The following is a 16,164-nucleotide window of genomic DNA, read 5'->3' as shown; positions in this document are numbered from 1 at the left end:
ATAATACTCATTTATTTAATCATCAAATGTCAATTACATTTATCTATTACACGTTTCTAAACTATCTAATCCAAACTAATATCGTCCTTCAGCCCAATGCACCTAGTGTGTTGTAAGTGCTTTACCTTACTCAGTCCCTTCGTAAGTGGATCTGTTGGGTTATCCTCATACGATACCCTGTTTACTACGAGGAGTCCTTTTTCAACCCGATGCCAAATAAAGTGATATTTTATGTCGATATTCCGAGATCTACCGTGATCCCTCGGATCCGTGGTCAAGGCAACCGCTCTTTCATTATCATAGAAAATTTCCATAGGCTCCTGTATGGGTGGCACAACTCCAAGGTCTCCAATGAAATTATTCAGCCATATTACCTCTTTTGATGCTTCGCTCACTACAATGTACTCCGATTCACTCGTTGAATCAGCTACGGTCTCTTGCTTGGAACTTTTCCAAGTCACTGCTCCTCCATAAAGGGTAAAGACCAAGCCCGATTGCGAATGGTAGTTGTCCCTGTCGGTCTGAAAACATTCCTTGGTCCTCCGAAGGTACTTAAGGATATTATTGAATGCGGTCCAATGTGCTTTTCCAGGGTTCCCTTGATATATGCTGACCATGCTCAAAGCGAAGGCCACATCAGGGAGAGTACAAGTCATAGCATACATGATCGAGCCAACTGCGGAAGCGTAAGGTACTTGGCTCATCTCCGCTATCTCGGCTTCCGTACTTGGACTCTGAGTCCTACTCAATTTGGCATTACTTTGGATCAGTAACTCCCCTTTCTTGGAATTCTCCATACTAAAATGTTTTAGTACCTTTTCCAAGTAAGTATTCTGACTAAGTCCTATTAGTCTTTTACTCCTATTTCTCACTATCCTTATTCCCAAAATATAGGCAGCCTCTCCGAGGTCCTTCATAGCGAAACACTTCCCAAGCCAGGACTTGACTTCCTGCAGCGTCGGGATGTCGTTTCCTATGAGTAGTATGTCATCGACATATAATACAAGGAAGCTTACTATACTCCCTCTGGATTTGACATATACACATGATTCATCCTCGCTTCACAGAAAACCAAACTCTTTGACTTTCTCATCGAAACAAAGATTCCAACTGCGAGATGCTTGCTTTATTCCATAAATGGACTTCTCAAGCTTATACACTCTATTGGGATGCTTCGCATTGACAAAACCCTCTGGCTGAGCCATGTAAACATCCTCAGCCAACTTTCCATTTAGGAAAGTGGTTTTTACATCCATTTTCCATATTTCATAATCATGAAATGTAGCAATGGTCAGCATCACCCTAATAGACTTTATTTTCGCAACTGGTGAGAAGGTATCATCGTAGTCAACTCTGGGAGTTTGAGTAAAGCCCTTCACAAGCAATCGTTCCTTATAAGTGTGCACATTCCCATCCATGTCGGTCTTCTTCTTGAAGATCCATTTGCACCCGACCGTCTTACGACCTGGTACATGATCAACCAATCTCTAAATTGGTTATCTCACAAGGACTGAATCTCGTTGTCCATCACCTCCTTCCAGTTTTGTAGACTCCGGACCTGCCGTGGCTTCCTTATAGTTTTTAGGTTCGTCCAAATCCACTAGTGTACTATCACTAATGAACGTATCTGCTTCCATAGTAATATAAAAACCATAAAACTAGGGTTGAACCCTAACGCTTTCGGAATGTCTAAGAGGTAAGGACTCGTTAATTGGTTCAACCGGAGTTTCCTCCTCGGGTTGAGCGCCAGTGTTAGAGGTTCATTCAATGATTGACTCTTGAATCTCTTCAGGATCGATTGGCCTCCCACTGTCCCCTTGGCTTATGAGTTCTCTCTCCATCGGAAAACCCCTCTCCTTGCAACGAAGTCAACATTGTTTTTCGGTCAATAAAAGAGATATACAAAGGACTTCTGCGGGTAGCTGATAAAAATACACTGCTCACTTGGAGGCTCGAGCTTGTCGAGAGTCTTTCGTCTTATGAAAGCGTCGCAACCTCAAACCTTGATATGTGCTAACGAGTGATGCTTCCCTATCCACATCTCATGAGGTGTTTTGGCAACCTTCTTGGTAGGGACTAAGTTAAGGATATGGGCGACAGTCTCTAAGGCATACCCCCAGAACGAGATATGTAGTGAAGCACGAATCATCATGGAACGAACCATGTCTAGCAAGGTTCGATTACACCTCTCAGCTACACCATTCAATTGTGGTGTCCTAGGTGGTGTCAATTATGAAACTATTCCACATTCCTTGAGGTAGTCGTGGAATTCAAGACTTAGGTACTCTCCTCCTCGATCGGATCGAAGCATCTTGATTTTCCTGCCCAATTGATTCTCCACCTCTTGTCTAAACTCTTTGAAGTTTTCAAAGTTTTCTGACTTGTGCATGATTAAGTAGATATACCCATATCTACTATAATCATCGTTGAAAGTCACATACAAGCAGTTCACATCCTTTGTGGTGGATCTAAAGGGCCCACACACATTGGTGTGTGTGAGATCCAATAAACCCTCACCCCTCTCACAAGTACCAGTGAAGGGTGACTTAGTGATCTTTCCAAGTAAACATGACTTAGTCATCTTTCCAAGTAAACATGACTTAGTCATCTTTCCATGTAAACATGACTCGCACACGTCATTGTCCCTAAGGTCGAATGACTCCAATACTCCATCCTTTTGGAGTTGGGCTATGAGTTTCTTGTTGAAATGTCCAAGGCAACAATGCCACAAGCATGCTTTACCCATACTATTGGAAGAATCAACACACAACACATCATTTCCTAAGTTATCTACAACCATCACAGTCTCATATATTCCATTACAAGGCAATGCTTCAAAATATAAAACATTATTAAGATAAGCATAAATAGAACCCTTTTCATTATCGAATTAATATCTAAAACCTTGTCTATATAAACCATGAAACGAAATGATGTTTCTTGCCATATCTGGCGAATAACAACAATTTTTTAAATCTAAACCAAATCCATTACTAAGCACTAAGGAATAAACTCCAATCTTGCTGATAGGCGACGATCTTCTGTCTCCTATGATTAGATTTATCCTTCCATGCTCCACATCTCTATCTCATCTTAGTCCATGCAAATCAGAACATATGTGAAAACCACATCCTGTATCAAGAACCCAAGAAATAGCATGCAATGAATCATTAGATTTAATCGTGTAAATACCTGTGAAAGATGGCTTGCAGATATTCTGGGCAACTTATTTTCCAATTCCCTATCTTATGGCAGTGGTGGCACTCTACCTCCTTAGGGTTAGAGTTAGGTTTAGTAGAACCAACTTTGGTTCCACGAGAAGAGGTACCGTATTAGGACTTTCTCTTGTGGTGGCCCTTTGAGGGAGCTTTCCTCTTCTTACCCTTCCCTTGACCTATTGCCAAGACAGGCGTAACAGTAGGAGCGGGTGTCGGTGCAACATACTTATCCTTGAGATTTCTCTCAGCAGTTCTTAACAAGCCTTGAAGCTTGCTCAATGTGACCTCTTTCTTATTCATGTGGAACTGGTTGTATCAAGGAGGCAATGAGTGAAGGATGATGTCGATTTCCAGCTCTTCATCGAAGTTAACATTTAACTTCAGCAGGCAATCAACATGTCTCTACATCTTTTGCAGATGAGTGGTAAGGGACTCTCCAATACCCATTTTGGCAGTGATCATCGAAGTGATGATCTTGTACCTTTCTTGCCTAGTGCTTTGGTGGTACTGGTTTATCAAGTCTTGATGTATTTCATTGGGGTACATGTTCTCATAGGACTTTTGGAGTTCAGCAGTCATGGTCACTAGCATGATGCAATGAACTTTCGTCTCATCACGCTCGTGGGCCTCAAAGGCGACGATCTCATCGGGAGAGGCAGTGTTAACATTGATCTCCTTCAGCTTCTCATCGAGGACATATTCTTTGTCCTTGTAGTGAGTGACCATTCGGATGTTATGAATCCAATCATTGAAATTGGACCCGTCAAATATCATTCTCCTACATAAGTTCATAAGTTAGAATGAGCCTGAGGAGTTGGAGCCGGAAGCATTGTTGTTGATGTTCGACATCTGTCACACCCCCAAACCAAGGATGGCGGAAACATCTGGGGGTGGACGACTTCATGTATAGTATCATAACCACAATTGCAATAGTAAATTAAGCAAACACAACCAATATATATATATATATATATATATATATATATATATATATATATATATATATATATCAAAGAGTTACATCATTATATGAATTACCTGTTTCCAAATCAATTACAATATGTTGACAAAATGTGAAATGTTTGACGACTTAACGTCTCATCCTAAAAATGCACATGATTACCTGTTTAGTGATTTCCTGAGAATACAAGTTTGAAAAACTGTCAACGCAAAGGTTGGTGAGTTCATAAGCTTTTGTTTTAACTTGATAAAAGCCTTTCTCTTACAAATGAAATGTTTGTTCTAGAAAAATCCGATATTTTCCTTAAAATGTGTAATGTAGTCTTATATCCAGAGACCAAAATGTATAAGTAACCTTTCTTACATATAGTAAATAATGCAAGTTTAAATCGGCATAAACTCTTTTGATTTCAATGAAATTCCCGTAAATTCCTATGTTTGTTTATACTTTCTGTGAGTTATTATAACCATGCTATGACCTAGTTGGCCTGAAACGACGTTCTTTAGGCGTCGAAAATGTTATGACATTTGTCACCCCAGACCTGCCGATCTAACTATTGCATGCAGTTAAGGTGTGGGTTTGTCAAACCCAATATAGATCTATATACAACTATCACGCTCTCCCTTCAAAAGACTCTGGCTACAATACATGACTTATTGGTAAATGTAAAGCGAATGTCTCACAAAGTCATTAATGAATTCACGTGTAATGTAATGAAAATCCTTTTTCGTATAAATTGACCTTTTTTGGTATGAGTGTGTTATGGAATGTATCATAAACTATACCTATTATAGTTTATCAAAACAAGGGTAGTAGTGGTAATGTACATAAACTATATTTAGCATAGTTTATTTAAATGTTTGTATGTAATGGATGTACTTTGATCTAGGTGGGGAACCCCCGCGTTGCGGGGGTCGGATGTGACAATTTATTTTTTGTTTGTAAAAAATGGAAGATGCACGAAATGACAATGTATGTTTGTTTTTTGGTAAAGGAATTAAAAGAAATTGCAAAAAAAGAAAAAGAAAGAATAACCCCACGTTGCGGGGTTCAAAAGGCCAGCAGTATTTGCGAACGCCCTCCCAAAGTTCGTTGCCATTCTAAACGACTTAACAATACATATAAACTACTGACCACTTGCTTCTCAACAATCTAATAAACATACACCTGAAACACTCCAAAAGAAAGTGATGAACAAAAGGTTGCTAGAGTAATTGAATAAGGTTGGTACATCGATAGAATTATAATATTTGTATGTTTACAAAAGATTTTTATGAGAAGATGGAGAGATTGCTCATTTCTTATTCATGGAACTTGCATCTTGACGAATAGCTTCTATATGCAAAACTGCACATATGGATGTCTTGCATTGGATGCATCTATCAATGTTGTAAGCATTATTCCCTTACAACATCAAAAAGGGTAAAGTTGGTAATGTATGTAACTAACCAAAGAGAGAATTACTGCATGTATATATGAACCTAAAATGGTAACAATGAATTGAACAATAAAAACTGACATTTAAAAAGGTTTCCAAGAAATAAAATTTCCATTTTCAGACAATCCATCACCAAAGTTTCTCATCTATTTGTAAACCATTAAAGAATGAAGAGACACTGCTCTTATCACCCTCAGGGCAAAGCATATTGAAACAAATACCCTTTCTCTTGTAGGTTGAAAGAGATCCGATAAACATAACCACACCCCCTTTCCAACCAAAAAAAACATTGGAAAAAAATATAAGATTATATTTATTTATTCTCATATGAATTATGAAATAACAACCTTTGGCAGCGGAATAGACAGGGTCAGTTATCATTGGATATAAACCTAATGCTGAACTCAAATTTATAACCACACCAGCTCTTTTTGCATCTTCCATTATTTTAATCTGTGTACAGTTAAATTGTAAGACCAAAATTAAACAAAATAATAATATATAAATATTGGAATTTATAAAATGTAAACATACAGCTCTTTGAGTACAATCAATATGGGCAAACTTCTTCCTGGGACCAAGAGCAGTAATACAGAGTGAAGCTTAATGATGGAATGAAATATAACCATTATTAGATGCAAGAAGGCAGTGAAATTTACCTTAAAACATGCAACTGCAACAAAAAATAACAAAAAAGTAAAATGCTATAAGAATAAAAAAATTATTGGAAACATTCAACAGGCTAAATGCAAGAATAAGCAAACATACGTCCACTTGTTTTTTACCAAAACATATGTAGGGGTAGTTTGGTCAAAACTGTTAAAATAATTTTTTTATCCAAAAAAACAGTACGAAGGGGCATTTTTGACAAAAAAAAATGTTAAAATCACTATTTTTTTACCAAAAAAAAAAAAAACACAGTATGTAGTAGCATTTTGGATAAAAACTGTTAACCTAAATATTTTTTTACCATAAAACAAAGTATGATTTTTACCATAAAACAAAAAATAAAATATTGGGCGTATATAAAAAGTTAAATTGCATAAAACCTAGATGATATTCAGAAACACACCATAACACCATACCTATTTTGCAAGCTTTGTACTTTACGTTTGTTGATGACAATACCTGAAATTGTTGGGCATATTCAAAAGCTGAATCAAACCATCATATAGTAACGAAGAAACAAATTGCAAACATACTGGCATCCAAAAACAAAACCCAATGTTTCATTCTTTGATTTGTTTGTTTGAACAAATCTCATAAACCAATGGATGATCGGTATTAGTTAGAGACCACATAAAAAATATGAGAATTCAGTTAGAAGACACCAGGAGTTAGATGAAAGTATTATGGAATCGACTACATCCACCGATACTCCCTCCAATTTTAGTTAGCTTTCTTAGATTATCATCAATGAATGATTGTTTGACCAAAAGGCATCCCCTCTGTTATATCTATTAACAAATTTCAAGAACAAAAGGAGTAAAGTGAAAGTAAATATTCTATTTTTTCTATTTGACAATTGATCAAACACCTTCAGTGCATGAACTTATTCCACCATTTAGTTGTCAAATAGGCTTACCTGATGTCGGAGAGTAAGAGCTGAGGGAGAGTTGTACGAATAAATCATATTTACTTTATTGTTAATAAATAAATACTTTTACTAATAATAAATCAAGTAAAGCTAACCTTTTCCTACACCTTTAAAAAAAAGTTCAGCACATTCAAGTTCTGGCTCATAACTATTCTCAAAGAAGATTACATGCCCAAACCTTGCAGCAGTATACGCTATATCCCCTTGCCAGTTTAATTTGAACCCACCTAAATAAGTAATGATCAATAAGGAGAACTTTTTATATAATTTAAATTGTGAAGACAATATCATTAATACACAAAATTATATAAATGACCTCCAAAGAAGCATCAGGTCCTAAAACAAAATTGAGAAAGAAAGAAGTCGATGTATGCCCTTGCCATGTAATAATGTGTATGAGTGAAGGGTAAATTGAGTATGGTATTAAACAATCAGGTATAGATAAATGAAATGAAAGCAGATAAAAAAAGTAAATTATAAAAATTACAATTAAAAGAGGTGTAAACATATAAAAACACCTGATCCTGGTGACGGGAACAGTGAGGAGGAGACTATGAATAGACGCATGGTGCTAATCACAAAGCCCTGATTGTTTAAAAAAGTGTTAATATTTATTGAATTAATTAATCACATGAAACAAGAAAGTAAGAAACATATAAACCCTTACATGCGCTTATCAGCCAAGCTCCGTCTTAACCCCCATCTCCAATGTGTGGATTTTCCAATGTTGTTTCAGACGCCATGCTGGCGATCACAACGGATTTATGGAATCCGGGCCTGAAGCAAAATTCACAAAAGGAAACAAAACGCAAAGAATCGACGATAATGATAGAAGCAAAACCGAATACCTAATATCTCATGTCGATTTCTTTTAGTTTAGTAATCTTGTGAAACACTGATCGAGGGGAAGTAAACGGTGTTTGACGATTAGAAGAAGGAGACGAATGAAACCAAGAAAAAATCGCTTATGAGGAACATATTTCTATACCTAATCCTAAAGTTAATGAAGCAAAGTTTCTTTAAATCGCCATCACCATATCCTTTGTTAAGTTTGAATCGCCCCTGAGCGGTGGAGCCACCCGACCCTCCGCCTTGCTTACCTACAATTTACAGAAAACAATAAAGAAGACATGGATAAACGAAGAGAATAATAGAAAATCGAAAACTAACCTTGATGAAATTGAAGAAATTGAGGTGTGATTTCCAGAGATCATATGCCAACAATCGATTTAGGACGTTATAGAAGAAACGGAATACACGAAATCGAGGTTTGTGCATGCGAAATGAAAGCGATAATTGTGTTGGGTGTAGTTGTTGCTGCTACCGCTGACGACCTCCATCTGCCGCCGCCACTGCTTCTACCATCGCAGGTAACAATTGTCGCCCTCCCCTCGTTGATTTCCCGGTGATTGATCAGCCAAAACCAAGAGACCTATTATTGGGTGATGGTGGAGGTCAGAATGGAAGCAGGGAAAACACACCCGTGCCACCAAATCCTTGGCAGCCATTGAAGGTACCGTAGTAGAAGGAGCAAAATCGATCGGTGGGGTGGGGTGGTTTTAGGGCTTCTAGACGATTTTGATGGGAGAAGAAAAGGTTGGATAAGAACAATGAAACTGAAGGACCGATATTCCTTACCATGGTCGAGGAGCGAACCCGATGTACAGTAGCCTAGTTAGAACCTTGGTTAAACACTATTCCTAAGAAGTGCTCCCTTTAATATATATATATATATATATATATATATATATATATATATATATATATATATATATAAAAGAATTTGTAATCTTTTATATTCCATATATATATTAAAATCCATTTATTAACTGATGCATGTCTATATAACAAGACAAAATGTCATTTATTTGCAATAACATATATTCAAATAAAGATATACACCTTGCTCGACATGTTACAAGGTGAAATGAAATTGTTAGCATTTATCTGTTATGTACATTTTCCAATATTGTTCTTAGAAAATTTATAACAGGTCCAAATCAGAATCCGTAAATTCTGGGAGTTAGGAAAATGAGCCTAGTTTGTTCATAAATTTTCCCATGATTTTTAGTGACCTCCAACTTAGGTGAAAACGTCCATAAACACAGACTGGTCCATATTGGTTCTTGAAATGATAGGCAGTTTTGTAAAAATCACCATAAATTGTAGAAACATCGTATGGAAATGTGAAAGAAGCCATTTTAAAACTAAGAACGTGAAGTACTTGTACCATGTACAGTTTTGAAAACTAAAATGTTTTAGTTGACCCAAATAGTCCGTGAATGGAGTCCAACTTTTCTGACGAAAGCTGTTAGAAGCATTTAGTTGTGTTCTTGGTGATTTAACTTGTATTCCCCCCTTAAAACTTAAGAAAGTATGAACATGTAGGGGTATGAACTCACATTTTGTGATTTTGGTGGATGGATGTTGGAGAAGGGAAGTGTTCAACTCAAGAACACTTAGAAGATTGCTTGAAGATTTGAAGATCTAACACAAATATGATGAAGTTTGTGTAAGTAACCTATGATTTGAGTAGAAGGAGGTGGTGTAATCATATAAATGATAATATTACTTACCAAAGTGGAAGAATACTTGATGATCAGCCTTGAAATCTCGAATTTTTAGAGAGAGAAAGTGAGAGGAAAGTTGTGTTTGATCTTTGGTGAAATGAGAGAAAATGAGTGAAGTGAAGAGTGAAGAGAGATGTTCCAGCTCTAAAAACGTGGGAGAAGGTTGGAAATGATGAAAAAAAGTACATTGACATGACCTAGGCATGGTAGAAAGAGTGTGGCTGCTGGCTGGTCAAGGAGTGGGTGTGAGTGGTTGCTTGTGTTATAAGCTAAAGGAAAGTCAACACTCCACTTTAATTACTCCAACCACTAAATCTTGGATAATATTTGCATTAAAAATGTGATTAATTAAGAACTATGGGTCTTAATATGTTAAAATATAGTTTTGGGTGAAAATCCCGCTTTAAAATGATGAAAAACGGGCTTAAAATGTTAAAAATATTGAAAAACGGGCAAAAAATGTAAATTTCCGAAATTCTGGCCGAGGATGCGAAGGTTCGGCTCCTTAGGAGCTTAGAACCGAAGGCGAGGCTCGGTTGTACATGGGGACCGAGAGTAGAAGAGGAACCGAGAGTATAGTCTCGGCTGCGCGGGTCGCCTCTCAGACCGAAAGTGGGAAGGAGAGAGCCGAAAGCGAGGTTCGGTCTCAGGCGGGTTTCGGTTCTCAAGGGTTTCGGTCCTCAGGGGTTTCGTTCCTCGGGGTTTCGGTTCTCAGCTACTTCTCGGTTCCAGGGGTTTCGGTTCTCGGCTGCTTCTCGGTTCCAGGGGTTTTGGTTCTCGGCTGCTTCTCAGTTCCAGGGGTTTCGGTTCTCCTAGGGTTCGGCTCTTAAGAGGGTCTCGACTCCTAAGAGGTTTTGGATCTTTATGACTATTTTACTCATGTTTACACCGTTTTAAGTGGTTTTTGACACGGATAAGGGTCGGGATGACCCGAGTGATTATAAAAAGTTACGGGAACTCTTGAGAGAGATTTAAAATAGAGAGAAATAGAGTGAATACGATTGAGAGAGGTTTCGTTTGTGACATTTTTGAGTGTCCGGCTTCACAATGCAAGGTCCGTAAACCCCATTAAGCGATGTTTTAGTGTCCTACACACTCCCGATGAGTGTGTAATAGTGTTTTATCGCTTTGGTTCAATCTTTAGCATTATCACGACTATGGAAATTCAAACACACGAATTTTCCAAATGATGATTTCTCATTAAAATAGCGAGTTGTTTAGTAATTACACAATGTAAACCCTAATATACAAGGGCTAATTGAGTCGTCTGGTTTGACTTGTTGACTTTGTTTGACTTTGACTTGACCCGAAATTGACAATTGTCACATCATTCCCCCATTAGAGGGAATTTCGTCCCGAAATTTACGTTTTGGCTGGGACTTCAAGAGTTTGGGAAGAGATGCGGGTATTTTTGTTTCATTTTATCTTCGCATTCTTAGGTGAACTCAGGTCCTCGTTTAGCGTTCCAACGAACCTTCACTATGGGAATACGAATTTGTTTCGTTCTATTGACCTCCCGATCCATAATCTCAACTGGTTCTTCCACGAAATGCAGACTCTCGTTTACTTCAATTTTGTCGAGGGGTATCATGAGAGTCTCGTCGGATAGGCACTTTTTCAAGTTTGATACGTGGAAGGTAGTGTTGGGTTTTGAGCATTCTAACACGCCTAAGTGTACATGCAACCCTAAATACCTTGGATCTATGTTTTCTCTATTATACATGCAAATAAGAACTTCCAAGGTATTATCCTAATCTAGCATACAAAACAATGAGTGTAACAAGATAGAATACATACCTCTTTGATGTAGAAAGTCTTCATGAAGCTTGAGTGCCTAGCCCTAATAGTGTGGAAGCCTCAAATGGAATCACAATTCACCAAAACACTTAGAATAACTTGAGAGAATTCTACACTCATGAAATCGGCTAGCCCTTTTACACCACACACTAGTGGCCGATTTTGGTCAAGAATAAGATGCTTATATAGTTAGGGTTACACCATGTAAACCCTAATTGACATGGCCTTTCGTTTCCATGATCCATGGGTACAAATACACCATGGAGCATCCATGGACCATCCTATGGGTTTTAGCCCAACTTGATTATCCATGGAGCATTAGCCCACTATACAAGTATGGATGATTTACATAATCAACCCATATATTTAATTAGTCTTCTTTTGATCACTTAATTAATCCTAGATTAATTATTGATCAATACTAATTAGATAATCTTATTATTCTTATTATTAATATACTAGGACTTATAATATATTAATAACCATAAGTGTCTTATTTCTCTCATTATAGTCTATCCAAGTGCATGATGCTATGCAACCCAAATGGACCATGCCGGGTCGGGTCAAGTCTTACCAATTATAGTTATGGACTTAGACATTAATCCAACAGTCTCCCACTTGGATAAGTCTAAAACTATTATTGCGTATGACTTCAGGAACCAAATGGCAATCGTAGCTCTCAAAAGCTTCTGTCGAACTCTGACCTTGTAGATGAACTCTGACCTTTGTCAATGACTTGTCCATTAGATAAGGGATCATATATTCCTCCATTCTAGATATCGTATGGGCTGAGACATGGATTATAATCATTCTCTCTGTCCATTTGTTGTTTCCCAATTTCCGATTTATGACGACTGACTAATTAAACAAATCAAATCAGTCCTGGCCCGACCGAGCACTTCCATTTGTCATCATCAAATCATCGAGGGGCCCACAGATATTGTTTTTATCCCGAAGGTAAAAGGAATGGATAAACTTCGACTCATATGGCTTTTTCTACTACTTGTTGAATCATACACAAAGGCACGTTTTATAGCACCGAGTTACCAAATGCGTTTTCGTGCAATCAATGTACTATCAACTGATAGTAACAACTCATATCTCTAGGTTTGAAGAATATAAGATATTATCGTCTCATGATCACTCGTGATAAAATCCATGAAGTGATTCCAATGAGCGCGGGTTGAATCCAATACTCAGAACTTATGAGCACTCATGAGTGTTGTAGCCCTTTGTCCAACACCTTAGACCTCTACAAGCCAACCCATGACAGTCTTAATTCATATCTACTTCCAACATATGACTGACTGTGGATGGTTTGAATAACTTAGTCATTCCGGAAGAATAACCTAGTTTATTCGGGAAGTCAAAACATGCAAAATGAAACACAATAATAATTGAATCCAATATGGTATCAAAACCTATGAACATAAATAAAACACCTTTTATTTATCACCATATGATTACACATTATTCATTGTATACCGTTTCAGCTATCAACTTTATTCTTGAATTTAAAACAATAGTTGTCCCATGCTCCAAGCATGTACACTATGTTTTCTAAACACTAGTCATGCCACACACCAAGTATGCATACTATGTTTGTCTATGATCTTTACTTTGTGAACTAGATCAATTGAACATAACTTCAATGATTCTCTTTTCACACTCCCAAATCCTTAGTGCAAATGCAAGAATTCCAAATTCATGCCATTTACTGAAATCTGTTAGATTCTAAACTTATATGCATTGATCTTCTTGTAATGATTATGTACAAAATCAGAAAGACTTGACAACAATCATTACAGAGCATTCCAAAGGAGATCAACTCCTTGGAAACATCCTTCTTGCATTAAGTTTCCTTAATCTTACACACATTGGAAATTCTAACTTTGAAACATTTCCAGATTCCATTTTGACTATCACTTCTGAACAAGAGTTTCCTCCTTACAAATCATGTCAATATGGTCCTTCCAGAATTATCACTATACTTCCAACTGTCCTTGAGCAACCAATCTTTGGTAAACCTTAGATTCTCCTCGACAATTGTTTAATCATTTTAGTCATATCCAGTTCTAAGCCTTTTCCCTTCTCAATGCCCCAGGCATTTCTCAAATTTTAGAAAGGATGAATATAGCACATGTAATCAATCCTATATCCGAAGCATATGGGATACGATTCATGATGTCTCACATAAAGACTAAACCAGTCTTTTGCTATAATATTTCCATTTCAATTTGCCAAGTTCTCATAATTCAAATTATGAAAAGGGGTGTCGTAATCATAATAGAATTTTAGAACGCAAATAATGGACCCATATACAGAATTTCCTTATGTTGAGCCATTCCAACATGAAATTCATATATATATCCTTGACTAAATGATTAAAACCTCACGATCTAAGCTTATAGATTTGAGATGAAGTATAATTTCCTCTCCCTTAATTATAGCAAAACAACTTTTTCCCAATTGAAACTTTTGTTTTCTATAATTAACATTGCTAACTTGCAATACTTATCATAATTATCATGCTCCCACTAACATGATGATTATTAGCATAACACTTATGCTCCCACTAGCTTTGACATGTACTCAGAAATCAGCTGGACAGTCTGAAATTTAGATTCATACACCCTTTCCGTAGATAGCTCACCTGTGTGTCTAAGCAATTTTAAGAACCATGAAAAGGGATACCGTAATCATAGTCTCAATTGCTTAGGCATTTGCCATTTCTCACAAGTCCATGTTAGTGTGCCGGTTAACCACACGCGCTCCACTAACGACTTTTGAAAATGCAAATAACACAATTGATATCTACGTAAAATCTATTTAGTGAAAGCGTTTCCTCACCATCATTTTCATGAATCGGAGAGAAACCTTATGACACTTAGATTTTATAGTGTATGAGTTCCTATCCATGTGAATTTGTCAAAACCATAATCACAAGATAAGGTTAGTGACAAATTCAGCCTTACATGGATTAAACTTGTTCAATCTTAGTTTCTTGTCACCTTGGTAGCACAAGGCCCACCAATGCTTCCAAGTTGAACTCTGATAACTCACATGCAAATTCAACTTATTTGAAGTAGATACAGAAATAAGAATTATGTCAACACGATAGGTTGCAAACCTTAAGTCGTGTGCTAGTGATAAATTACAGGTTTTACTCTTGATTAAATCTTGAAACTCTTTCAGGATCTTTAAGGCTCCCACTGTCCTCTTGACATATAAGACTCCCTTGTCAAATATCCAAGAGATAGTGTGGATTCTAATCAAGACAAACACTTCACACAATTGGCCTAAGTTGGTCTTTGTTTTATCCAAAACATCACAACTTACCAATTTCAAATGTACAAGAGTAGAAAACTTTTACTCTTACATTTGACAAGTGTTTTAAACCTTCTTTTGAGACATGTCACTCAAGTTACAATCTTGGAGTATGACTCTAAGACTTGTAGTGGAACGAAGTATGACTCATCTTCTTGATTTAACCATTTCAACAATTCAAGTTCCTTTTCTTAGTCATAAAAATGCACTAAGATTTTCCTTAGAGAACTAATTTTGATATGGTTTCTTAATCATTAAGATGATCACAAAACTGATACTAAAGTACTCTCCCATCTTTTCAGATTTGAGAAACTTTTATCCTTCTACCTAATTTGATTCTTCTTATTCGCTCTGCCATACATTGGAACCTTTTCCAATGTCTCAGAGTTACACTTAAGCTTGTAAGTATAACCATATTTATTGAACTTAAGTAAATCATGACGAATAGTCTTATCAATCTTTTGTGGTGGACTTAATTAGTGCACAAGAATGTGTACTCGATCCCTTAGTCCTTTACTTGACTCACACATCCATGTGACCGAGTAATTAGTCTTAATTTTTCCAACACTTGAAAGTTCTAATTCATCATGCTATACAACTTGCATGATTCCAAGTTCCGGTCCACTTGAAACTTGGGTGATGAGAATCTTTCCTTATTTGGTAAATTTAGACATTACCACAAATGATAAAATCAATTTCATATTCCACTCTTGCTATTATTGGAATCATATAAGCAACATATTTTTTTTTCTCAAATGCCATTGTAAGGATATTTTAAAATAAATAAAATCAAAAATTTTCTTTTATTTAAAACTTTGCGGAAAACTTATCCTTACAACCCATATGAAAACTTGTTGTTATCTATTCCTAAGCAATATCTCATAACTCCTAAGAAGTAGCTCAAGAATCCGATCTTCAAACTACACGATAGAAATCCATCTACGCGATCAGATTCAGCATATTCTTTCTTTAAGTTTCTTTACCTTTTCTTTGATTCTTAAAACATCACCATGTGACCTAGTCACATCATGTATCAAGAATCTCATAATAGAAACTTAACAGAGTTAGATAGTGGATTTTAACTGAAGTAGAGTCAAACTTATTGACTTTAACATCCTTAGGTAAATTTGGCAGCTTCGCAACCAATGCCCCTTCCTTTGGCAATATAAACATATGGACCCTTTGATAATGGTACATGAGACTATCACAAACTTAGCTTTTTCTCTTTACCATTTGGTCAACCGAGTTGACTATGG

At 36.7% G+C, this 16,164-nt stretch overlaps 1 protein-coding gene across 7 annotated transcripts; it reads right to left on the bottom strand.

Moving 5' to 3' along the window:
• Positions 1 to 5,246: 5,246 nt before the first annotated feature.
• On the bottom strand, positions 5,247 to 8,853 carry LOC145052846 (bifunctional dethiobiotin synthetase/7,8-diamino-pelargonic acid aminotransferase, mitochondrial-like). 7 transcript variants are annotated; one of them, XR_013684250.1, is made up of 9 exons: positions 8,385 to 8,853; positions 8,203 to 8,314; positions 8,063 to 8,109; positions 7,882 to 7,991; positions 7,733 to 7,799; positions 7,310 to 7,441; positions 6,703 to 6,745; positions 6,152 to 6,290; positions 5,656 to 6,070 (listed from the first exon to the last, which is right to left on the bottom strand). XR_013684250.1 is itself a non-coding variant. In XM_079000745.1 (8 exons), exons 3-6 carry the CDS (start codon positions 7,779 to 7,781, stop codon positions 6,278 to 6,280), a joined length of 237 nt encoding a protein of 78 aa, XP_078856871.1. In that variant the 5' UTR covers positions 7,782 to 7,799; positions 7,882 to 8,314; positions 8,385 to 8,840; the 3' UTR covers positions 5,656 to 6,070; positions 6,152 to 6,188; position 6,277. The 7 variants fall into 7 exon arrangements, 2 of the variants coding, with proteins under 2 accessions (XP_078856871.1, XP_078856870.1); XR_013684247.1 differs by adding an exon at positions 5,247 to 5,583 and having other exon boundaries at positions 5,965 to 6,070; positions 6,152 to 6,219; positions 7,882 to 8,314; positions 8,385 to 8,844; XR_013684249.1 differs by having other exon boundaries at positions 8,063 to 8,314.
• Positions 8,854 to 16,164: the final 7,311 nt, after the last annotated feature.

This window comes from Lactuca serriola, chromosome 5 (genome assembly GCF_051521515.1).
Source record: "Lactuca serriola cultivar US96UC23 chromosome 5, Lser_US96UC23_V15, whole genome shotgun sequence".
In the NCBI taxonomy this organism is placed as follows: Eukaryota; Viridiplantae; Streptophyta; class Magnoliopsida; order Asterales; family Asteraceae; genus Lactuca; species Lactuca serriola.
Note: the sequence above shows the minus strand (reverse complement) of the source record. Positions and strands in the feature narration are given on the sequence as shown.

What these genes read in the sequence shown, in the direction of transcription:
- LOC145052846 (XM_079000744.1), bottom strand. Translation starts at nt 7,781, where the DNA reads ATGCGTCTATTCATAGTCTCCTCCTCACTGTTCCCGTCACCAGGATCA. An exon ending in TTTTAAAGGTGTAGGAAAAG is followed by an intron (nt 6,746 to 7,309) that starts GTTAGCTTTACT and finishes CAACAATTTCAG; the next exon opens with GTATTGTCATCAACAAACGT. An exon ending in GTACAAAGCTTGCAAAATAG is followed by an intron (nt 6,220 to 6,702) that starts GTATGGTGTTAT and finishes TCCATCATTAAG; the next exon opens with CTTCACTCTGTATTACTGCT.